Here is a 25,059-nt window from a genome sequence, read left to right as displayed (position 1 = left end):
AGTCTTCAAACTGCTTTCTTTTAAGATATCTGTTATTTTTTTACTTTCCTCATGCTGTTAACTGTTACATAAAATTATTTTGGTTTTATTTCTTGTCAGTTAATGTATTTTTCTACTTCTGTTATCTTTCTATAAATCTCCTTGGGCCATCAGTAATTTTGTAAAGAAACAGCAAGAATTTACACAATACTCATTATGAAAAAAAAATCATCTATGTTGTTATCCTCCATTCTGTTCAGTATGTTTCTTAACATTTTCCTTGCTTTTTTTCATATTCAAATTATACTTTCATGTTCCTCAGTGAAAGGCTGAGGAAGAAGCCTTCTCTTTCAGAGAAGAGAGGGAAATGGAAGAAGGGACTGTGAATGCTGCTTTTTCTTATTAGTCGGTGAGGGCAACCTTTGGTGCAGCTCTCCATTCCTACTATGTCACAAGCCTCAAGCAAATACAAAACACTGGAGTAGGAAACAGCTGCTTTCCAAATCTCTGCAGAGTCAGCAGCTACGTAAGCACCAGACAGAGACGGTGAATCTGCTGACAAATCAGTCTTTCTCTTGAAACAAAGAGAAAGAATTTACTTTGTTTGCTTTTTTTATTATTATTTTCAGCGGGATAAAGTGGACTTATGCCAAAGGTCCCTTCAGTTTCTTCAATAAGCATTTTAAAGCAGCTTTTTTTAACAGCTGATGGATACACACAGCTTTTCCCCTTCAGAAATATTTGAAGCATCGGTTGAATTTCACTCTTAGAATAACACAAGGACTGTGTAGTAATCTAGTACTGCTCTTGATACAACAGGTTGCTCTTCCCCATCTAGGGTCTCAGGGCTTAGCACAAGAATCTATTGTTGACAGTGTTTTGAAAACTCAGTAAGCACTGTGACCTTCCATCCTTTCTTAAGGAAAATACCATCATATGATCATAAGCAAGCATGATCCCTGGGACACTCATTGCGATGGGTCTGTCGGCAACTTCAGAGAAGTCAGTGACCCCAAAGCATGAATGAGGTTCAAATCTCTGAATCTGCTTTATTATGATGCAAACTGGCCCAATAAAATTTAATTAAGGAAAAACTCAGCTGTTTTAATAGAGACTTTAAGTTATGAATATATGAGTCTTCCTCCATATCTTAATAATAATTTCAAGTAGGCTAGCTTATTTTGGAGTTCTCCATTCTGAATGTGTCCCACATATTGTTAAATAAGGAGCTACATCTCATTATGTTGCTACATATTTTGTTGAAGTCAGTCCTCCATGCCAATTGACTGCACTACATAATTATAGTTTACTGATTTATCATGCATATATTCTATACAAGTCTTTACTTCCTAGTAATGGATTAAAATCCCAATTGTTGGCAAGTTTAGTACTGATCCTAAAGAATGCCTGTGATTACCACCAGTGATTTTTGAGATTTGCATATAGGTTGGCTTTAACCTTTTAAAGGATGCTTTATTAAAATTGTAATAGTACACACATTTAAATAAAAATCTAATAATGAACTGTATAAAAAGTCTTAAGTGTTATTTTTATACAGCAGCATTTATTGCTCAAGATTGTAGCCATGTCGAGGCAAGAAATCAAGCTTTCTTTAGCTTGGCTCTTTGCCATGCTGACTGACAGTGATCTCAGTTTTGCACTGGAAGTATTCTTGATTGAATCCTGTAGTATCTTTTCCATTCTTTTTCAAGCACTAGTGTTTGGCTAACTATCTTGTAATTAAATGTGTTTGAATGGGGGTGCGGTACTGGGACTTCTAGATTTATAAACTACATGTGTTTTTGAAATGTTAAAAATCAATGAACTACATTAACTGTATGCTCAGTTTTTGTGCCTGAGCACCTAAGAGTGTTGACTCTATAAGCCCAACTCTATTAAAAAAAAAAAAAAATGACTTTGAGGGTGTATGTTAGTCGTATTTTCATCACTGAAATATATGAGCATCTCAGAGTTAATTTTTTTTTTTTCCAGAAGGTAATTACAATTCTCACTTCGCAGTCAGAAAGTGTGCGCTGCAGAAAATTTGCTTTGAGTCAAGTAGCATAAGCAATCTGTGACAAGTCTAAAAATTGAACTTTATTGCATAGTTTTAGTCCAGAGCCTTAATCAAAACATCGTATACGTTCCATCTGTTTTTGGTATCTGTGGAAAGCCTTTAAACTTAGTGGAATCACATATATTAAGGGTTAGCCCATCTTTGTTTTATCAGTCAGAATACTGTTAACTAGATGTTACTAACATCTCTAGATATTGTCAATTTATATACAGCTGATAAATATTTGTTTCTCATACTGCAGTAGTGCCTAAATATATCAGTCAATATTAAATCCCAGCCATTCTAGAAGCTTATTTATTGAGAGCGTTCAAGCTCTCTTCCAACATCCATAAAACAAGACAGATGGGGAAGGAATCACAGGACTTAACTCAGGTTGGCATTGGCAAAATGGGATATAGAAATTAGAGCTGTTAATGTGCTAGCCTGTTCTTTGCTGCAGTATGGTACCTCCTGGTGTTTGTTACTCTCATGAGTACAAACATGTTGCTTGTTGACTCTTTTACAAAGTTAATTTGAATTCCAAATTTAATAAGATAATTTGTGATTTTCCACTATTTTTTATGTTAATCACTCCATAAATTCAAAAGGAGGAATACTGTTTTCTTCTTGTAAGATTTTAACAAACTATCATCTTAAATATTCCTGGGTGAAGTCTTCCAAGCTAGTATAAAAATATCTGCTGTCTCCCTGAGAAAGCCATCTTCTTGACTAATGTGTCCCAAAAGTGGGAATTGGTCATGCATTTCAAGAGCAGAAATTGGTCATGCTGGATTTTAAATTGCTCTGACTTCATTTCTGATGACTCTGTGCACCTTTATCTGTCTAGCCGTATGAATTTTACATATGGTCAGTAGTACTTCATATAAGGTATCTACTTGGCAATTTGTTTTTATTTTTGATTTTCATTAACAATCAACAGCAGTACAAGGTGGTACAATACCCGTTTTTTGGTCGATAATTGCAGAAAGACTTATGTTCACTTCTCATTCTGAAATCTTAGAAAAATAAAGTATTTTAATATAAATTTTACTTCATTTGCATCTAAACTTGATCTCTTTTTTTTTTTTTTAGCAGTGATATCTGATCTTTAATATGTTGTGTTTAATATGCTTGGGCTATTTCAGAAACACAGCTGATCATTAACTTTTTTAATGTATGGCTTTTGTAATAGTAATGCAGATTGGTGTACTCGATGACTTTTCCACAAAATTTTTTACCATGATGGCGAGGAGAAACCAGGTGGATAATTTTACAAATGTTTGATTGTAATATAATGTTGCTTTGGAATGATACTGCTATCCTGTACTTTCAAAATATAACACAAGGAAATGCCTCATTCTGTTCTGTGTTTGGAAGTTTATATGCTAAGTCAAAGCAAAGTATTCATTTAACATGTTATCCAGATAGTCTTCAACTTTTTTTACCCTGATCAAATTATAATTAATATTCTATGTTTTACTCTCCCTTCCTTATCCCTTTTTCTCTTACTTAGTCGATTTCTGAATGTTTCCCTTTATTCCTGTGATCTTTTCTTCATAGCGGCACTGTCTCGGTGAAGCTTTGCATAAATCTATCAGCAATGTAAGTGATTTGCACTTACAGCTTGTAAAGGGCATGTTTGCACTACTAAATTTGCGTACCCTCTAATACCGCTTTAAAGCTTTAGCCTATAAAATCAAATATGTGATAATATTCAAGAGAACATGTTTGCTGCTATTTCTTCAAAGCTTTTGTACTGCATCCATTCATCTGTGTAGCTGTATGTATCACTGGACATCAAGCACTAACATACATGTCATAACATAAACAGCATTTTTGTCATCCTTTAAGCAAGCTTTTGGGCATTGCAAATGTGTATTGTAGAGCTTTCTACAAAGCATGAGACTGATGCTGTATTATAATTTGCAGTTTTGCAGTGCAAGTCATAATTGTAGATGAAATATTCCAATATTAGTATTTTTAAAAATTATTAATCTGCTGAAAACCTTAGATAGGAGTAATGGAGTTTCAGAGGTTAGTGTTCAGAGATAGGTGTTTTCTCTTAAGTCCTCAATATAGGAGTATTGAGAAGCTCTAAAGACATGCCAAGGGAGGCACTAATATTTTCAAAAATATCCTCTTAAGAGTATGAATATAAATGTGGAATCATCAAATTAATTCTAAAATTTTGTTATCCCTTTAATAATAACTTCGTCATTTTCTTATACATGATTTACTTTCAGCAAAAAAAAAATCCATGTTAGAATGGGAGATTAGATGTCTGACTTCATTGTTGAAGTCTCTGAAACCTCATCATGCCGTGCCTGCAATGTAGCTGGATCTTTCCAGAGATTGCCTTATTACAGGCTGTGGGGTTTTTTGTTTGTTTGTTTTTCTCCAGTCACTTTAATCTGGTGGCAGTGTGAGCTGCTCTTGAGAAGGGTATTCCTGAGCTTTTGTCATCTTCTAAGATGCCTGGCTAGATGTCAGACTTATAAAAAGATCCTTAGATAAAATGTTTCCTATGTTTCAGGAGTTATATTAAAAGATAATTGTTTTTTCCATACTAAAAAAAATGTTTACAAATGATACAAGGAGAATAATTAGGATTTGGAACAAGAACTTAAATGAGGATGAGATTTAACCTCAAGCAAAAAAATACACTCTTTTGTCATCTTCATAAATCCATGTGAATTTGGCCAAGATACCAAACTGTATTCAATTCTGTTTGAATATTATCATGAAAGAGGCTCTGCAGGAACTGAGCAGGGTTTTCTCTGGAGCTGTTACCACTCATGGAGGTGGGAGAGACAGAACAAGGGCGGGAAGCGTAAGGGGCCAGAGAGAGTGGAGAGAACATTTATCCAGTCTTGGTGTCTTTGTCACAGGTCCTCCCTCAGCGGAGAGGAAGAATTGGATGTTGGTGGAAGTTGTGCAGTTTCCTTCACTGGAGTTTTTAAGCCATAATTTGTAATTGGTCTGACCTAACGCAAAGAACTGGACTAATCTCGTAAGGTTGTGTTAGCTATACTTTCATGTGATACCACAAATAGTGTTAGGAAGAAAAGGGAACTCCAAGCAGAGTCTGATGGGTCTTTTTTGGTGGCTGTTGTAATTGTTTCTGGTAGTTTGGTTAGTTTTTTGTTGTTTTTCTCTGCAGTGAGACAGAGAAAAAGGAAGTGAAGAGTAAGGCAAGGCTTACAGATGAAATGGACTTACCAAGGTACAAGGTTACAAAAATCTGGAGAAAGAGCCAAGGGCCCAACTGTGAATGCAAGGTGCATAACAGTAGATGGGAATGAGAGGGGATCATAGGTGAGTTTATAGAAGGACAATGAATAAACACAGTGTAATACCAAATTACAAACTATACATGGAAGTACAGGGTTGGTCATGCTGGCAGTGGTGTGCTGCAAACTGACCTCATCAATGGCTTGAAATTCCAGGACTGAGGAGGAAGAGTACAGTATATGGATATGTTATTGGCCTGTCTGAATACTTTGAGACTGATGGTCTGTCTGAATACCCCAAAAAGGAGCATTTACCACACTGGAACCCTTTATTGTATCCATTGTGTTCCCGTGAAATTTAGAGAGAATGTAAATGATGATATGGAACAAGCTGAAAAAGTGAGCCACAAAAAGTAGTCGGTACTTGTTTATTCACTCACGAAATTCATTTAGAAGATCCTTTTGAACACAAACACCAGTTAGTAGTTACTCACTTTTATCTGCACTGTTTCATAAGGATTGATGAGTGGGCAAATAGGATGACAGTCTCTATAAGGGCTCCAAAGAAGATCTGAGGAATGACAAGCCTGTAAGCCAAATGTCTTTTCAAGAAACTCTAATAAAGACAGAATTTGTGGGCACCGTGATCTGTTTAGGAAGACTTAACATAGATTTTGAGAAGGGAACCCCTGTCTTGGAATTAACTGTAATTCTATTGAACAGGTCAGTAAAAGTCTGGGTAAGGCTGATGCAGTTGATATGATCTGTTTGTTTTCTAAAAGACTTTTGCCAAAGTCATCCTTCGGAAACTTTGGAGGAAACAACTCCATGATATAGGAGAAGGATTTCTTCATAGATAAGCAACTGGTTGAAGGATAGGAGTTATGTACAGTCTTGTCGCAGTGAACATGGTAGATCAACAGTGGAGGTCTACTGGTGTGCAACAAATGTTTTTGGAGGTTGTTTGCGAATAAGTAAAATGGAAAAGAGTGAAATTTATATGAAGATAGTCAGGGTAGGAAGGACAAAGGTTGGCTGAGGAACTGTGGAGAGGTGCTTAAAACCTTGGCAATAAAATGTCAGATGAAATTCAGTGTAGATAAATATAAAGTGATCCACAGGGAAAACAAATCTACAAATCTAACTATGTATATAAATGACAGGCCTTAACTTGAATATTACAATTAAAGAGATTAGTTTTGGGGACTGTAATTATAATTCCATGGAAACATGACTCAGTGCTCAGTAATGGTCACAAAAGCAAAAAACACGTTAGGAATAAATAACAGGAATGGAGAACATAATACCTGAAACCATGGCTCTATGTAAAGCCACAATTTACTGTCATCTTGAATACTGTACACAATTCGGATCTTCCAATCTTTAAAAGAAAATAGGAGAAAAGAGGAAAAAGGTAGGAAAGGCGGAAGATAGATATGAAATTACTTCCATACGAAGAGTGATGCAGTAGGCCGACAATGGACAATTTGGAAGAATAAGATGAGATATGGTGGAAATCTCCAAATATGTGAGTAGAATGGGGTGAATGAAAAGGAAACTCCTGATTAGTCCATTAGAAGCTGTGGGAATCAACATAGGACATTGCACGTGATAAAAGTTCAGTGATACCCGACAGTGATAGTATATAGTGGATTTTTGTTCCATGATTTTCTTCCAAAATTATCTCTTCCGGTATAGTTGCAGGGTGTTGGTAGGCTTTAGAGTTGCCATCCGTGTTGGGTAGTGTTGGCCATTTCTGGAGGCAGAGTGCTACATTAAACATACTTTGGTCTGACATTGTACAATTTGTATGTGACATCAATATTAAATGTACTCAGTAAAAGGTTTTCCATGTATTGTTCAGATCGTAGAATATAGCACAAGTCTTCACTATAATCCTTCAGTTATAGTTTAATCTCCTTCAAAGGTCCTTGAAGTAAGGTGCTGCTGTTGTACTGTGTTTAGAAGGTAGTGTATAGGTATGCAATAATATATATATGCACACCATATATTCATAATATATATATGCACACCTATATATGCAATATATGTATGCACACCTAAACCAGGGACTTGGAAGTGCAGTGGGCCATGGTCATTTCATTTAACTTAATTTGCTTTTATTTTGGTTTTCTTTTAATGCTAATTTTACTTTAAATGTAGCTTTTTTCCTTTCAAAACTGCTTAAGCTGTGGCCTTCTGAAAAAATATGTTCAACAGTAATGTTCGTGCTGCAAGTTGTCCTTGATATGCTGCTGCTGTTTTTTTTTTTTTTGTTAAGTGGTGGGATGTAATGTTTTATAATTCAATATACTGATGCAAAATGTCTTTACTAATTTGTCATAATTAATTGTAAGATACACTAAATCAAATGACACTATCAAACTTTCTTTTGATTCAATTGTATATAATATTCTGAGACTTAAAAAAATACTCTTTCTGATTCAAATACTTTGTTCCATGACAATGTTATTTTTCCTTTTTGTGAGTCACTGTAGCAGAAAACTTTTGTTGTTGTTGTTAAAATCTTATTTCCAGAGTTGGAAGGTATCTCTTTTTTATTTGGCTCTACAGGGAATGCATGCTTAGTATCTTCTGTCTGAAAAGATGCTATCTGATGTGGGGAAAAAGAATATAACATTAGTTGTACTAAAAAGAAAATGGAACTCTTTCAAGGAGTACAGTGTACTCTATTATATTAAAATATTTGTTAAACTGTAAGCGTCACTGCTAATATCAAGCAGTCCTAAGAAAATGAGACATGTGACTGGAAAGTCTTTGGTGTTAAATGAAAGTACATAAAACACTGCCATGAGCTAACAAAAAAGGTTTCATAAAGTGTAATATTTGATTTATGATATAAAATGTTTTGATATTCTTTTTTTTAAAGCAGACAGCTACCAGTAGGAAAGGTCTCTAACATATCAAGAGCTAGCCTGCAACATTTAGTCTGGAGAATTTTTCTACCTCCCTTAATAAGTGCAGGTTTCTCTGTACAAAACTGACACAATCTTCCCCTGATTAATAGTTTATTTAGTTTTAGTTTAGCAAATCAAATGTTTGAACTTAGCCCTTGATAGTGTCATTTTTATTTTGGATAAAAATATCTAAAAAGTAGAAGTAAATTTTGATAATTTAGTTTGGCCATGAAATATCAACTATGTTAGTGGTAGTAATAGGAACTTACAGATACAAGAACACTTGCAAAATTATTCCCATGTAATGACTGTATCCCTAAGATTAAAATATTAAAAACCAATTCGGTAGATGGACAACATTGGTTGGCCCTTTATTAATTAATATGCTGAATTTAAAATTTCAAATGTTTTCTTCTGAGTATTTTTTTCAGAGTTGGTGTTAATGACTAATTGATATTTACTGTTCTGTGGGCTAGATCTCACTGTTGAAGCAGAATCTAGAGATGCAGCTTTCCCAGTCTCAGAGCTCTCTGCAACAGCTACAAGCCCAGTTCAGTCAGGAACGACAGAGGCTGACTCAGGAGATTCAGGAATTAGAAGAAGAGCATCAGCAAAGACACAAATCTCTCCAAGAAGCCCACATCCTTGCGTTTCAGAATATGGAGGAAACAAAAGAACAAGAGCAAAAGGTATGTTCACAGGCATAATCCCAATTCTGTAGAGAATGTCACAAGTGTAGGCATTATGTACACAGTGAAAGCTAGTGAAGAAAAGTATTTACACAACTGTTACATTTCCTTTTCAAATAATGTATTTTTAATGATGTTGTTATTCAGTTAAATAGATTTAAGTTATATTGAAAGTCATCTCTAATACTGGCATTAACTAGCATCTTGCTTCCTACTCTTATTTTGTGTTTATTTGTATAATGATTGTCAACACACATATCTTTACACTAGCTTGAGATTGTTACCTATACCATCAGTTCCAAGATTGTTGTGGAATAGGTTTCTTTGTATTTTTATTATATTTATCTAATTTCTTGTATTTCCCAATATTTGAATTACTTTGAAATAGGAATTCTGAGAGTGCGTGATACTTCATAGGGTTTGTGTCATTAGACTTTTAGCTCACATTGAGAGTTGACTTTTGAAATGAGTGTCCCAGCTGTACCCACTTACTGTGCCTTGGTTGTACTTTAGGTCACATCACAAGGTGGTCTTGGGGCACACAAGGTGGATTTGTTCTGTGTGAAATGGAATCATATGATGTTCTCCAGTAGCATTAAGCTTAGTGTACTTGAATAGACAGTAACCCCCTCCTAATGTTTGTAGTAAACACTAGGCCCCTCTGTGGATCTGCTCTTGTTTAGTTACTATGGCTAAACGTAGCCATAGATGTTTTTGTTCATCTTTTCCCTGTTTCCAGTTGGGAGCAGAACACAGTCCTACTTTTTTTGTACTCAGGTTATTATGATAACCACCAGCCATGGAGAAGAAAAAATACAGTAGTGTGATAACATAGTGAGTGAAGCAAATGTGAGCAACATAAATGCATTTTTAATGATTTCTAGAGTATGCTAGTGCCTAATTTTTGTTGCCAGCTGAATTATTGTTCAATATTTTATAAATTCCTTTAACTGGTATATAATTAATCTCCATTTGGATTTTATAGGAGTTAGAAGAGCGTTTACAACAAAAGCATTCAGAAGAACTTCAGGCACTAAAAGAAACACATAAACAAGCCATGGAAGGTTTCAAATTAGAAATGGAACAGGAACTTCAGACTCTTCGATTTGAGCTGGAGGATGAAGGAAAAGCTATGTTAGGTATGCCGTTTCCAAATCTACTAATAGATTTGAAAGCATTATTTCTTAGTCATAGAAATATTGCGTGCACACACACCCACACAAGCATGAATATATCTGTACATTGCATGCACACACAAAAACTTACTGCATTTTCCCCAAACAGCACAGAACTGTAAATGAAAAATAAATGGAAAATAAATAGGGTAATATAAATGCAGACAGTAACTGAAACGGCTAAAACACTGCATCTCAAAAGCATCCAAATTGGACCTAATTGTTCCTGTTATAATCAGTAGAAGCTCTACCAGAGAAGTCAAAATGGATTGCTTTTGAAAATCTAACCTTAAGTTTTTGCAGGATGAATAAGTGACGAAATTTTAATGATGGAGAATATTTCAGAAAGGGACAGAAATAGAACAACTGAGTAGTTGTTCAGCTGTATACATACAGTGCTTTTTTAGAAGTGTGAGCCCTAATAGTCTCTCCTCCACAGCAGAGAGTCAGGAAGCACAATTACTAATTGCGTAACTTTTAACCACTGCTTTCTTCATGTATGCTGTATATCAAGTGGTTAGCACTGCAAATGCTGTGGCTTTCTTTGTGGTTAGGGAACATTCCTCCTCTTGAGGAATGCATGCACATCCTGTAAAGTGCACATCAGAATAAAAATTTCAGTCCTGTCAGGAGACGTTGTCTCTCTTCCCTTAATTCTCTCGATTCACTCAGCATCTTTTCCACTTTGATTAGCTCAGTCTTTCCACCATAAAAAGATGAAAGATCCTATAGTTACACAAGTTTAATCTAGACAAGCTTGTGGGAAAAAAAAATAAAATGCTTGGAAGCTAAGATAAACTCCTGATTTGGGAATTTCTTGGGTTGAAAATTGTTGGTGACCTAAGATGTCTGGTGTATCAGGCCCATGCAGGATTTTTAGTGCAGTTTGAGTGCCTCCTGCATGTCTTTGAATTATTCGTGTGCTTCTGACTTGGCAATTTGTTTAGGTGCATAGAAAAATTACAGTTTAAAAATTCAAATTTGAATTGCAAGCTACATAAAAGCAGCTTCAGTCCAAATTCTTCTTAACTCCAGCTTTGATACTCTGCTGGTAACTGTATTCCTTTGGGGATTTTTTTTTCGGAGCCAACTAAAACCAATGCCTTTTAGAGAAAGTCTAGCAAACCCTGACAGAGTGTGGTTAATATGGAATGAGCTGACACCAGCAAAGATATCTTTATAGAAAATAAATGGGGGAAAGAACCGAAATAAAGCACTAGAGTTGGATCATCTTTTAAGTAAGCAGAGACTCTCAAAATGTTTTAAAAATGCATCTGACATGCAGCTTAGCAACAAAATCAGTATGTCCATTGATTGAGAAGCTTGAGTTGAGGATTATGTCCAGATTACATATAGTACAGAGGAAGATAACACAAACTGTTTTCCTCAAAAGCAGAACAACTCATAATTAGAGAGGCAAGTGCTGCAGCTGGAAAGTAATATTTCATCCTTGCTTGTGATCATCAGTAAAAGTTTAGCATGCATCTAGGCAAGGATATCGTTATAGTAAAGGATCCAGAAAAAAAATCTAAATATCTTTCACCTGCTTAACCTATGACAGTGAATATTTAAATAACAAGACTTACTGAACAAGACCACTAAAGGTATAAAAAGAAGTGGAGAGCAGTTTATTTAATAGAAGTGTAAGAAAATATTCCAGAATCATGAATTATATGAAAAATATAAATTAATAACAATTAATATGTAGTGTGAGAGTAATCGACAGAAGATTTAGGAAAATTTTAATGCAGTAGTATTTAATAATTTGGTATATTGAATGTCAGTGTCAGAGCTAATAAAATCAAAAATGGAGAAAAGGTCTTTATAATGATGAACTTATTATAAAACTCAGCCAACATATTGTTACTTATTTGTTATTTTTTACCTAAAACTGAAATGCTAAATATGAGGAGAAAGTGTCCTATAGTTCAAAGGAAGAAGAATAATCTGTTGAGTAAGGTCTTCATGTAAGCTCAAGAGATCAGCTGGAACCCCCTTACTGCAACAGGCTTCTAAGGGAGGTTCACTTCACCTGTGGTTTCCTTCTTTCCCCTTTTGTAAAATGGGAATACAGATAAGGCATTCCCTACCTTAACTATTTTCAAGAGAACAGATGTACTAAAGACTGAGGTTACCTATGTAGTGTAGTTGTGAAATTTTTATTAGAATAATGGAGAAACAAACTGACACAAGTAAGAATTCAGTATAGATTGCAATTAGAGACTTGTTCTTTAAAGGGTCCTCACTGGTATGCTTTTGCAGATGCTTTTTCAAGTTCTAATGTCAGATGTATAGATGGTTGAATATGCACATAAATAACACATTCGCAGAAATGAAATTGCATGCTTGTTCTGTTGCCTATGCCTAAGTAACTGAGCTTGAATAATGCAGTCAAGTATAGGTACTCGGAAAACTAAGTTCTATTTTCAAATCTAGCCATAAATATTTTCACAAAATAGAGCATGTTTTTGGAGCAGGAATGCAGAAGCCATTATTCTGAGTTTTATTCTAATTTCTATTTCAACGTGGAACACATCTGACTTTCTCAATAGTGTGGCTACAGACGTGCAGTAAATACAACCTATTGAACCGAAATTTAACACATGGCTGTCATAAACAGTGTGTTGGTGTGTTGGTGTCAGGTGAGCAGCCGTACATGAAGGAGCTGGTCTGTTACAGTCGACTAAAACATTTGCAAAATAAACTTCTTATTTTATCCTCGGTAACTAGCTTCCCTGCGCTCGGAGCTGAACCACCAGCATGCGGCAGCAATCGACCAGCTGAGGCACAATCACCAGCAAGAGCTGGTAGCTGCCAAGCTGGAACTGGAGAGAAGCATAGAACTTGGCAGACGACAGGTATGAGGCTTTACTGGTAACTTACTGCAAAAATGCATTATCGGCATTGGGATTCTGTTAGCTCGGAGGCAAAAACTTATGAATATGCAGGGAGGAATTTAATCCTTCAGAGTCAGGCAGCACCAGTAGGTTCTGCACGCTTACCCGTTAGGTAAACTTGCTGCCTTAGCTTTTTCTTCCTTCAGCAAACTTCTCTAGGAGACTTACAAAATATTCCTGGTTAGGGCAGTTGCCTCTCAGGATTGCCCAGGCATCTTGGAGCATGCTGGTTTCCTTGGGAGGGAAGTGCCATTTCTCGCAGGATTCTGCCACTTCTCAGCTGCTAATAAGACTTAAAAGAATAAAAAAGGTTTCAGTCCAAAGACAGTTGGTTTGGTTAAGAAGTGGTTTCTTAAAAGCAAATGGCTGCTTATAACCCAGGGCAACCTGGACTACCTTTGCTCAGAAGCAAACTGATTCTTTCCTCTTACCTTTCACTTTATGCAGAATCAGTTTTTCAAGTACTATCTAAACATTTAAAGCTTCAGTTCTATTGAATGAAAGCCACACTCGTGAAAATAAGAGAACCAGAAAATTATTTCTCTGTTGGATATAGAAGAGGCTTTTCAGAATTGCTTTACAAATAGTCTGGTACCAGAGAGGTGTAATGCCTTTAGAAATATATTGCTAGATGAATATATAGCCTTCAAGTACACAAAAAGTTACACGATAAAAGGTGATCCCTTCCTTTTTCCCTTCCATGCCAATTTACAGGCATGAGCACTAGAGGCAAAGAGCAGCAGTGAAAGAAAACATGCAGGACTTCATAAAATGTAGCCATATTTTGTTAAGCCTAGAGCAAGCCATCCAGATACGTTAGAAACAAAGATTAAAGTGCACAACCAAGGGTTGGATCCTGCAAAATGCCAGCTTAGCACAGTGGGCTGCCCAGCTTCTGTTTTAGTTATATGCTGTATACTTTAGTTATGCAGCAAATCAACAATTAACTGTTTTCCTGTATTAGAATACTTCATCACCAAAGTTGAAGTAGAGAGAAATATCATAAAAGGATGATTATATTTGCTAATTTTTAAAATTCTTAAATATGTGAATATAACTTTTCCATATGAATATGACTGCATTTTCTTAGAACCTTGATGTAGTTTTTGTGTAGAGAAGCAGAGCTAAAGTACTATTTATAGGATTGTGCTGTAAGGATATACCTTAGGATATATTTGTATTTCCTGGATGCACGAAGGGTGAAAACCACACAATTTTACATAAAACTACTTTGAAAGGTCTATCACTTGTCTATCTGTGCAAACGACATGGTGATTTATTGTGGAACTGTAAAGGTTGAATGGATGGGAATGGAGAACCCTGAAAAAATGAAAGTAGTTAATTTTATCACAGACTTTTTCTAAAACAAGCAGAATCATCAAAATCATTAGGATGAGATCCAGATGGTTTCCAGAATAGCTTCCCATGGGTGCATAAATGAATCGGGATGAATAATCTCCCAGATGTTAAGCACATTAGAAATTCTAATGTAGAACAAATGATTGATTTATTGGATACATTATAAATACAATATAAATTAAAAGCATACATAAAACAAAGGACATTTTAAATGCTATTTTGTACCAACAGATTAAAAAAAAGAAAAAAAAAAAGAAACTACACATAAGTATCTTGCTTAGATGGACACGTATCAGCATATGTAGATATACATATATATATGTACTTATAGATGTATGAGATAAGACCTTTGAATCACTGTGTGTGTTGGAGCAGTGCACAGATCTTATGCTTTTTCATCTAACTATGACTGTCCTTTTGTTTCCTCATATCATAAGGTGTTTTTCACTTTGTTGTTGTTGTTGATGTTCTTTCACTTGTTTTTTTCACTTTTTTATGGTCAGTCACCAAGCTATGATATAACAAGGCCATTTCTAGACTGAAAACTTTTGCAGACTCCCCTGTGTAGGCCCCCATCTCCATTCTCCCATATGCAGCTTTTCACTATGGCCAAATCAAAAACTCTGGTGAACAAACTACCAGTCAACATTCCAAATTGGTCTTCAGTTGATCTTGTTTGTCTGATGCTTAGTTGCCAATAAATCTTTTTCTAGAAATGCTAGTTTGCTAAAATCCTTGCATGTTTCCTCAAGGACTTAAGATATGTACTTAAATGTTCATTTCCTGGAGTAACCCATGAAGATGACTCTTGACACAAGAGGAACCAGGAAAATGGAAGACTGGCTATAAATATAGCTGCTGGGGCTCCAGAGCGAAATCCACTAGTACTAGATTAGACATGTATTTTGCAGTAAAAACACTACAGAGTTAGCACCACTGTGCAATATGAACTTAACATGAACAGTTAGGTTGCTGATTCTAGCATTTCAACACCCATTCCCAAGTCAATACTTTTTTTTCTTCAATCTGATTAAAACCTGTCTAGTAGTTGTCAACATCAGCTCCATGAGGACAGAAGTGGGGCTGGGTGTTGCCTCTCCTTCAATTAAACTGTCAGAATTACTGCAAAAACTACCAAAATACTATCTATGTGGAAAAGGGAGAGCACTCAAATTGTTGTAGTACTGTACAGATAATTTCCCTTTGTAAGACGTGTCCAGTTTACTGTACAGAATGAAGTATATCCAGTGAATGAAGGATTGTTGTTTCCTATAAAAGTCTATGTAGTTCCTTAAACACTCCTTTTTGCCTTGCACACAGTGATACCTTTTATCTTCTCTCACCAATTAAATTTGTTACATTGCTTTGATTTCTTCGTTATTTGTTTTTCTACACAGTAAAAAAACAAAGTCTCTCAGTTTTAATTATAATTCATATCTGCATCCAAAAGCTGAAAAAAAAGTGTCCAATGAATAGACAACTCTACTCAGTTACCATCTTCCCGAAGCGAGTGCTGTGCTTCCGAGAGAGAACTTTATTAAAGTATTTTTTGCTGCTGCTACTTATATCATAGGAGAAAGAATTTTTATGTCGAATATCAGATCTGCAAGATGAACTCAGACACCGAGACCATCATATAGCTGAACTGGATAAAGAGATTCTGCATCTTCATGAGAATATAAGTGCCCTCACCAAGGAACTAGAGTTTAAAGGGAAAGAAGTTCTTAGAATACGCAGTGAATCCAACCAACAGATCAGGTATGATTTTATTTACTTGAAGCTTAAATATTCTGTCAGGTATTGCTTTTCTTAAGATGTTTTACCATTTGTGGCTTTCAATTTAAGCTTTTAGTCAAATGGTGTCATATACTGCATAATCTTCTTTAGAAAAAGCAATGTCCATTACTAGTAAACTTAGCGAATGTTACAATACAGTTAAGCTGCATTTCAGTAACATATTTTGGCTCATTTTAGTTACAGTCCTCTCAAGTGTTTTTTAAAAATTCATGATGTTTCTTTATTTTAAAAAGCATTAAAGGAGATGTGTGTTTCCCGTGAAATAAGCTAGAAGAACAGAGAGGACAGTAAGTAGTAGGTTTCGATGATTTGGAAATCCCTTTCTGTGTTGTCTGGTATTGTGTAAAAGTCATTAAAAGCCTAGCAAAAAATCATGATGAACAAACAGTCTGATTTTAGAATAACTCTTTTCTCAACAAAAATGAATTAAACAGGATGCATGAGCAAGATTTAAGCAAGAAACATGAGAAAGAGCTGGATGTCTTGACAGCAGATCACATCAGAGAGAAACAAAGCATGCTGGCAGATTTTAATAAGACCCAAGAGCTGCTCAAGGAAATTAATTCAGCTTTGCAAATTTCGTAAGTTTTATTGCATAAAAAAAGTTCATATGTAGCTGCGTTTCAGTGAACAATAGCTTACTCCGGTGTCCACAAGTTATCAAAGCTATTGCAGAGATATAGATATGCAGAAAATATGCCCTCAAATATGGGGCCGAATCTTGCATTCTTTGGACAACATACCTCCTGAAAGCTTCAGGATAGATTATTATGGATTTCATTTTTTTCTCAAACAACTTATACTTTTTGAGAACAATAAAAAAAGTTTCTTTTATAAGTTTATAGATAGTATAGTGTCTATTATAAAAGTGGCTGATTATAACAAGTGGGTTGAGTGGTACAGACATTTTCTGATTCGTTACTTATTGAAAGTCTTAAACTTTTCTTATGTATCAGAAATGAATTTTACAAGCATACAAATAGCTGAATATTCACGCTGCCCAAGTCAAAATGTCACCTGGGGTTAGACCACTCCTCAGCAGAAAGAAGTGCAGTAGTGGTAATGTTCAGCCACTGATTTCTGTCTTCCAGATACTTCTTTCTTTCCTCTGTTTATGTTGTAGCTCACTCAGTGTTTCCTGACAGAAGGGATTTTTATTGTCAGCATAAAACATTTGTGACAGAGAAAAGAATTGGATCCAGGAGTATAATATATAACCTTTCTCAGTAAATGTCAGTTCTTAATGGACAATAAACCACAAATGTCCTCTTAGAACTTAAAACACTGGACAGCATCTTATTTTGTCTTAAAAATACGAGCACCCAAAAGTATAAACCAGGAGCTCTTACTCCTTTGTACTCATCCACATGCATGCACTTGTGCCATAGTAACTTGGTGGTAACTTGCCATCCAGTGAGTTCTATCTCCTGTTCTCTGCGTTCTGCTTGTATGACTAACAGGCCTGTGGCAGCCACCACAAGCAGGTGCTGCAACTGTGCACCCTAACTTTTACCCCAGGCTGGTTTTGGGTGTCCTGAAGTGCTCTGGGTTTCCTTCCCATGCTCGGTCCTTGCGCAGCCTGGAGCTGCAGGAAAGCAGCTCTCCTGCTAGTGGCGCAGGGGCAGCAAACAGATAGTGCCCTGTGCTGTGGCCTCGCTCCCAGTGCATTCTCTGCGCTTGCTTTATAGCAGTTGGAAAAATAGTGTGTTCTAGACAAAGATTTCTATATTAATGATTTCTGCATTACCTAAAACACGACCTGGTGAACTTTTATGAAATGGAGAATTACATCATAATAATTTACAGGAGGTCTCATTAATTAGGTTCTGCAACTACATTCTTTAAATTACATGTTGTCTTTTTGAAATGTCTGAAAATAAAATGACAGCTGTGCATGACTGTGTATTACACTCTGAGGATTTGTACACAATAGCTTAACCCAGCATAAAGTGTATGCACAGAATTAAGCCAGCTGAGCATATTTATGTTCTGCTGAGTCAAATGTTTTTTTCTGCAAATAAAAACAGTCACGTTACTCGCAATCATAGTGTTTTAAATAAATACATTATATAATCTCAAGTCATGCACATGTTATTTGAAGGTTATAAATAATTTAACATGCACTGTTTTCTGTAATGCAACACAAAGTCAAAATTACACAGCTGCTTCTGAGGGGAAAATACTTCTTTAAAATCAGATATTATGTCTGCTTCAGAGTGTCTTATGGAATTAAGTTTGATCTGATTAGGCACCTTAGATTTAGCGTGTGGTTTTTTTGGTTTTTGTTTTGTTTTCTTTTTTTTAACTAGGCTTTTTAAATTTCCTATTCCGAAACTTAGTATGCTAATCTACCCAAAGGCTGCATATGGTAGACAAGTATTCAACAAGGAGGTGTGTGCTGTTGCTTCTGCATTTGCTCTCTTAATTGGCTTATTTCAGTTCTCTCCTTTAATGCTTTTCACCAAGCATTTCAAATATTCTCATATTATTTCAAGTGTTTCTCAACTGTTACTTTCCTCCCAATCCCAATATTCTAATATCTGGGTGTTTATTGCTCTTCTTTTACAGCTTATTCCTTTATTTCCATCCCTAATGGTACTAAGTTGATTTGCGGAGCGGAATTAGCTACATGTTAGCCTTCACTATTCTTGGATGTCTGTGGCTCACTATGCTCCTCATGAGCTGAGGAAGATGGTGCCAACCTTGTCTGTCTGTCCTATTTCTCCAGTATCATAAACATGCATCTTCATTCAGCGTAGATATCCGTTAAAATAAAATGATACAGCTTTGCTTACCCAGCAATTCAGCTGCCAGCTTTCCAAAATTTACATTAATATTAAATACAATACAATGTAGACCCTGCATTATACATAAGAATCCGTGTTCTCTACATAATCTGTAACTCTACTGTCCATATTTTTTAACTTTGAGTGCCTCACTTTTAGTCAGACTTCCAAGAGGCACTTTTTTTCCTAACCCCTGGAACTGCTTATACAGAACGGATGTTAAAGTTTAAGAAATTTGCCCCGGTTACTGCTTTCTGTAGTAAAGTTGCAGTCTTTATTGAAATTTTAAGTAAAAGTGTGTAATAACATAGAAATGTTACTTTGAGATGAAATGCAAGTTGTTTCTATTTTTACTCCTTGAAATATCTTTTGTACTAATCAAAGATGTGACTTTACTCTGTCATTACTTAATGCTGGGTCAGGCTAAAAGGACTATTTTTTCTTTCCTATAAAGTTTAGAAGAAATGGAAGAAAAATATAAAAGCAGAGAATCAAGACCAGAAGATTTGCAGCTTATCTCAGAGCTGAAAGACCTAATTGCAGAGAGGGACCAGCTCATAAAGAAATTGATTGTAAGGCTTTTTATGCTCTCTTGGTTTAGTGTCTTGGCAGATATAAATGTTAATCTAATTCAGTGTGTTTAAAATGTATTTAAAGTACCAATTCTGCTAGCATATCTTCATATGCTCTCACATTTTAGCCTGGTGATTTTCAGTGACTCATAATAGTAAAATTAATTAGATGCAGAGGTTTTCTTGCAAAATCAAGCATAATACATTACTACAAACATAGGTTAAAATATTAGTTAAAATAACTGCAGTATGACCTTCATCAGACGTATCCTGTCTGCAATCCTGGAGTAAGACTCAAGGTGTGAACACCATATAAGAAGTGGCCTCTTGTGGGAGGTTTCAAATTTCCTGATGCCCTGAGCTTCCCAACTCAGCCCCCAAGCAGCCTGACAGATTAGTGTGATCAGAAACTTATTCAAAACCAAGTAGGAATTAGGAAACTCAAGTTGATTAAGGATTATAAATTAACTACACTGAATCTTCGCCAATAATCCAGAAGTCTATGCTCATTCAAAAGGGTAGAACATACAATGGAACTGCATAAATAGATATGATCTAGTGTTTCCATATAATAGCATATAAAATAAATATGAAACATGGTTGATAGAAATGTAGACGACTTTAACATTTAAATAGTCAAATTTATTTCAAATAATTTTATAGACAGGTTTGGCCACTAATTGAAAATGCATAAAAAGAAGTTTCTATTTGCTCTTCTTTTAGGAGGACAAAAAGTTCTATCAACTGGAACTAGTTAACAGGGAGACTAACTACAACAAAGTGTTTAATGCAAGCCCTAATGTTGGTGTTATTAATCCATTGGTGAAGGTATGTTCCATGGACTTCAATGCTAAAGTGAAGAAAAAGAAATCTAACTTAGAATATAATAAAAAGAAGTATATATATGTGTGTTTGTGTGTACATATATCACTTTTATTTAAAGAAATGTTCAAAAGAAGGAACATAGTTTATTATTTGTCTCTTTTTTGTGTAGGTGTGTTTGTCTCTATTGTCATCAGGGATCCACTGATGTTGTTGCCCTAATTTGCTAGGCATGGATGACACAAAACTCTAAAATCTAGGTAGAAAAATGAAAGAAAGCCTACAGAAGGCAGGGCAGTGGCATATAAAAAGAGAATGGTAAAGACTAAGCACTATTTTGTTCTCCTCATTTTACTTGGTTATTTTGGAAAGTGGGAGGGCAATTTTATTTTTTTAAGTGGTGCTTAGGAGGGAAGACCATTGGAGAAAAAAAGAGAGGGAACACTAAACAAAAAAAAGGGGGGAAAAGAGGAAAGAAAAGAATGTGAGAAGGGCATGGAATGAGCTGGAGACAGATGGAGTGATAATGGAGGCCTGGAGTGACAAACGAGCTGGGGCCCACGCGGGTGGCAGGAGGGGAGCGCAGGCCGCGGCCCTCGCTGCACGGCGGGTCCCGTGGGAGCGCAGACGCGGAGTGGGAGCCTCGTGCACGTGGCCGGAGAGCAGCCGTGCGGCTCCTGCACAGGAGGGCAGCCCAGGAGCCTTGGTACGCGAGGAAGGCAGAGTCATGTGGAGGGACCCCTTATCCCATTCCCTTTTCCCCCTCAGCAGGAAGAGCGAGTCCCCTGCCGTGTGGTGCAGAGTCTGTTACACCTGCGTGGAGAGGGAGGAGATTTTCCCACAGCAGAGACAGAGGAGTGTGGGAAGGTGCTGAGAAGGGAAACCCAAAGGGCACAATGTAAGCAGCTGAGATGACCTAGAGCTTCAGGTATCAAGATTAACATCAATTAGGGGCCCCCCAATGACTTGGAATTAAACAGATCTTGGAGGACTCCAAACATCCTTTATGCACTTGAGAAGCTGGCACTGCGGATGCCCATTTGAGATGCAGTGTCCATGCCTGGGTGTGGGACAGTTCCCACCTGTGCACTGGGTACGTGAGCACTGGGTGCAGTAAAGGGCAGTCTAATGAGCAGTCAGTGAAGCTCAGAGCAGGTTGACCTGAGCGGCCGCCAGGTGCCCAGTTTTGGGTGAGCTGAATTGCTGCCCCGCTCTCTTGGGTTTATTGATCATATCTCCATCAATTTTAGAGATTATCTGTAAATACTCAAACTGCCACAGATAGAGAGACAAGTTGGGGGTAAATTTAAAAGAATCCAGGCATATGAAAGAAAGCAATATAACCTTGCATAGTTCAGGGTTCTTTGGCATTGCAGTAATTCTGTCTGGGATCCAGTTGCTTGGTTAGCAAGTAGGCATTTACATCTGAACAAGTAACAGGTCTCTGTATAAAAGAAGATCTGGCTAAGTTATTTAACAGGTCATGCCATGTTACTTATTTATCTAGGCCTTGTTACGGTTTCATGTCAGTCAGATGTGAATACACAAATTCTGCTGTAAGTAGTCAGTATTCTATATTTTTCCAGGAGCTCAATCGCTGGTGCCGCATGGATAACTGCATAAAAAGCTTAGCTTGGGCCCAGCAGAGACAATATCAGGACTGCTGCATACAATTTGATTGCTCTGTCTTTATGCGATATAGATAGTTTTGAAATTTTGGAAGTTTGTTTAGACCTGTCATTTTTAAAACTATGAAATTTAGCTGCCAAGTGCATCAGCTTGTGTTCTGTGTGAAACCTGAGGCATTTGTGAGAATTACTTTAGCCTCAGATTTCCAAAGTGATAATTCTTTCATTTTAATCATATGCTTCTATCACTTAGAATTGTTAAGATTTTGATACTGTCTTGTATGCCAAAATGTTTGATCTCTCATTTCATGAACTGTGGACTCTGTTACTTTAGTTTGTCAAAGTGCGTACTGGAGAATGTTATCTATGTTACTGGAAAATGAATCACAAAGAAAGTGAAAACCTTGTTCTTTTTGCTTTTTTTGTAATAAGAAAAAAAAACCACTTCTGTTGAGTTACTACGGGCTTTGCATATTAGCACATAATTAGAACCATTGCGGTATGTGTATATGTGTGTGTATATATATATGTATATATAAAAGAGCTTCTCAAACTTGTGCAATGGATCCGTTCAGTATTATATTGTTAGATCTCACGTTTCATAATACTTGGCATGAATTTCATGGAAACTACACACAAAATCTTACCTCTCCAGATTTAACTTCTTCAGAAGCAGGTAGTTTTATATAGAATAAGATATAAACTATAATGTTTTTCTGAGCATTTATATGGATAATATATTCAGGAAAATTTAGAATGCCTGAAAATAACTTTCCAGAAATAAGCCACCTGTGAAGTACCCCGTTTTGATTACAGTGTGTATTGCCTGATGTGCTCCACACATCTGGTTACTCCTACTGAACTGTTGTTCCACTGCAGCGCTACTTCAGCTTCTCCAGCTTGAAGTAGAGCATGCGGGATGGTCCTAGCTTAGCTCTCTGCAGCTGATGGCTCTTCCTGTTGTAGCTCTGTGCTGCCCTTGCCCAAAGCCCAGGCAGGTGCAGAGGCAGCGCTGGCGGAGCCGCCCTGAGCAGCCGGCGGCAGCGAGCGCCAAACGGAGGGCCCTGGGTCTGTGCGGAACTGCTGAGCCGCTGCCCACAGCTCTTCTTGCACGTGCAGCTCTGCTTGGAAATGATGCAGAAACAACATGAGATTCCACTTGCCTTTCATCTTCAGATTTAAACAATTTACGTATTTTAGGCTTTTTTTTCTAGTTGCTTTTTTAGGGTATTTTATGCGTAATTGAAGGATATTATTTATTATATACTCAATGTATAATATATATTATATACTCCGTATATGATTCATGGGAATAAATTAGGACGATAATAGAGATTTTTAAAAATAATAATTGTACATGGTATATTCAATAGAAGTCACAAAATACATGTGGCAGTTCATAATAAAGCCACTAAAGAACTCAAGAATTGTTGGATCCACACTAAAATATCTGTGACAGTGGAGAGGATAAATACCCATTCCTTTGTGTGATGTATTATGGATAGTAAAACAGTAATATCAGAATAATTCTTCAGTGTTTTTGAGTCACTCAGTAGGAGAGTAGTAAAAAAGCAGTTCAGTTGTGCCATCTGGTGTCTAGAAGTGTTAGCTATATAGCTAGAAGTCTGGACTTTTTTATTGTAGGCAGGAAACTGAACTATGGTATAAGGTGCTTTTTTTCTTTTTTTTTTTCCTTTTTTTTTTTCTTTTTTAAGAGTACTGCCATAACGTTTGCTAACTAGGAGGGCATCCGTGCTTTAATGCACTTGACTTTCTAGGTTCCGTGTTTCACTTATCAAAATGTACTTAAGTAATGAGATGAAACATATTGGACAGCAGAGTTGTGTCATTAATCGTTAATGCTAAGGAAGGATCTAAGTAAAAATGAAAGGTTTAACAGACTGAATGATAATTTGTAGAAGATTTGCCATCTCCAATGTCTCAGAGTAGAGCAAGGTTTTATACTGGAAAATCTTTAAAGATTATACACTCATTGATTATTAAAATAGTTCCTAACTTAATCACCTTCTTGGCTGTTTGATTGGTCTGTGAAAGTTTATGCTGTTCAGTGCAGATCAAAGCAAACACTTAAAATACAAGTAGAGAAATATCCCACTCTGTCTCAGTTGCTCCCCATCCAAAAGATGAAAACAACCAGCAGCAGAACTTTAAATCTGCAGATGCCCTCCTCTGTCGTGGTGCAAGGAGCCTTCCTTACGTATGTTGTTTTCAATGCAGCAAAAGAAGAAGAACGATAAATCGACAAACAGGTTTGTGAGTGTCCCCAATCTAAGTGCTCTGGAGTCTAGCGGAGTGGGCAATGGACATCCTAACCGCCTGGACCCCATTCCCAACTCACCCATCCACGATATTGAGTTCAACAGCAGCAAACCACTTCCACAGCCAATACCACCCAAAGAGCCCAAGACGTTTTGGAGGTGAGCACTGCCTCACCAGTCTTTTTTTTTTTCTTTTTCTTAATTCAGAAAAAAATTGCATTCTTTTTTAGCTGAATCCCACTTGTTTACGAACCTTTCTGAAATACAATTACGAAATTTTAAAATTTACACTCTACCTGTAACCTCTTTACAGTATTCCTTTCTATTGTAGACCTTGTTGAAACGTGAAGTATTCTCTCAATTGTCTTGAATACTCAATTTTGAAAACCTCTCCAGATGCCTTAATTCATGTGCTTCCAATTGTTTACTTATATGAACAATTGTTTTAAATGTTTGTGCTATTTACTGATTGTCGTTTAAGAACTTATACTAGCACAGGAACTTATTTTATTGAGCACCGTGTGATAATGTTTTTTTATGCAAGAAAACTATTTTCTGTGCTACCTGAATGTTCTGTGTTTCCCCTTTCCTCACCCGTATCAAATTGTTTCCTAAGCACAACTTCACCACAGAAGCAAGAAATGTGCATGCTTGGAGGTTTAATGCTGAGCTTCCAGTCATTGAAGTCAACATTAAACTTTCAGTTAATTCTCTCAGGGATTGGTATAGTGGATTGAATTATTCATTTTTTTTTAAAAAAAAAAGGTATTTTTGAGAGAGTATTTTAACTATTTTGGCTTTATATGCCTACATATTAAATTCCCCGAAGAAATGCTATGCTCTGTGTTTTGTAGGTATTGTAGGTTAGATGT

At 36.4% G+C, this 25,059-nt stretch overlaps 1 protein-coding gene across 8 annotated transcripts in view; it reads left to right on the top strand.

Annotated features, from left to right (window-relative positions):
- FAM184A (family with sequence similarity 184 member A) overlaps positions 1 to 25,059 on the top strand; it is a 58,237-nt gene that overhangs the window by 31,847 nt on the left and 1,331 nt on the right. For 2 of the 8 annotated variants that reach the window (XM_088522590.1, XM_088522611.1), the window contains exons 10-18: positions 3,596 to 3,637; positions 8,660 to 8,872; positions 9,858 to 10,011; positions 12,778 to 12,905; positions 15,877 to 16,061; positions 16,535 to 16,681; positions 19,341 to 19,458; positions 20,182 to 20,286; positions 24,147 to 24,346. In XM_088522590.1, the coding sequence (XP_088378716.1) occupies positions 3,596 to 3,637; positions 8,660 to 8,872; positions 9,858 to 10,011; positions 12,778 to 12,905; positions 15,877 to 16,061; positions 16,535 to 16,681; positions 19,341 to 19,458; positions 20,182 to 20,286; positions 24,147 to 24,346 (1,292 nt within the window). The remainder of the gene's footprint in view (positions 1 to 3,595; positions 3,638 to 8,659; positions 8,873 to 9,857; positions 10,012 to 12,777; positions 12,906 to 15,876; positions 16,062 to 16,534; positions 16,682 to 19,340; positions 19,459 to 20,181; positions 20,287 to 24,146; positions 24,347 to 25,059) is intronic. The other 6 variants (XM_088522599.1, XM_088522604.1, XM_088522619.1 and 3 more) reach the window with 6 other exon arrangements.

This window comes from Tinamus guttatus, unplaced genomic scaffold, assembly GCF_059628265.1.
Source record: "Tinamus guttatus ecotype Peru unplaced genomic scaffold, ASM5962826v1 Tinamus_guttatus_pri_ptg000010l, whole genome shotgun sequence".
NCBI classification, from domain to species: domain Eukaryota; kingdom Metazoa; phylum Chordata; class Aves; order Tinamiformes; family Tinamidae; genus Tinamus; species Tinamus guttatus.
The sequence above is the reverse complement of the archived record's forward strand: the minus strand, read 5'-3'. Positions and strand labels throughout refer to the sequence as shown.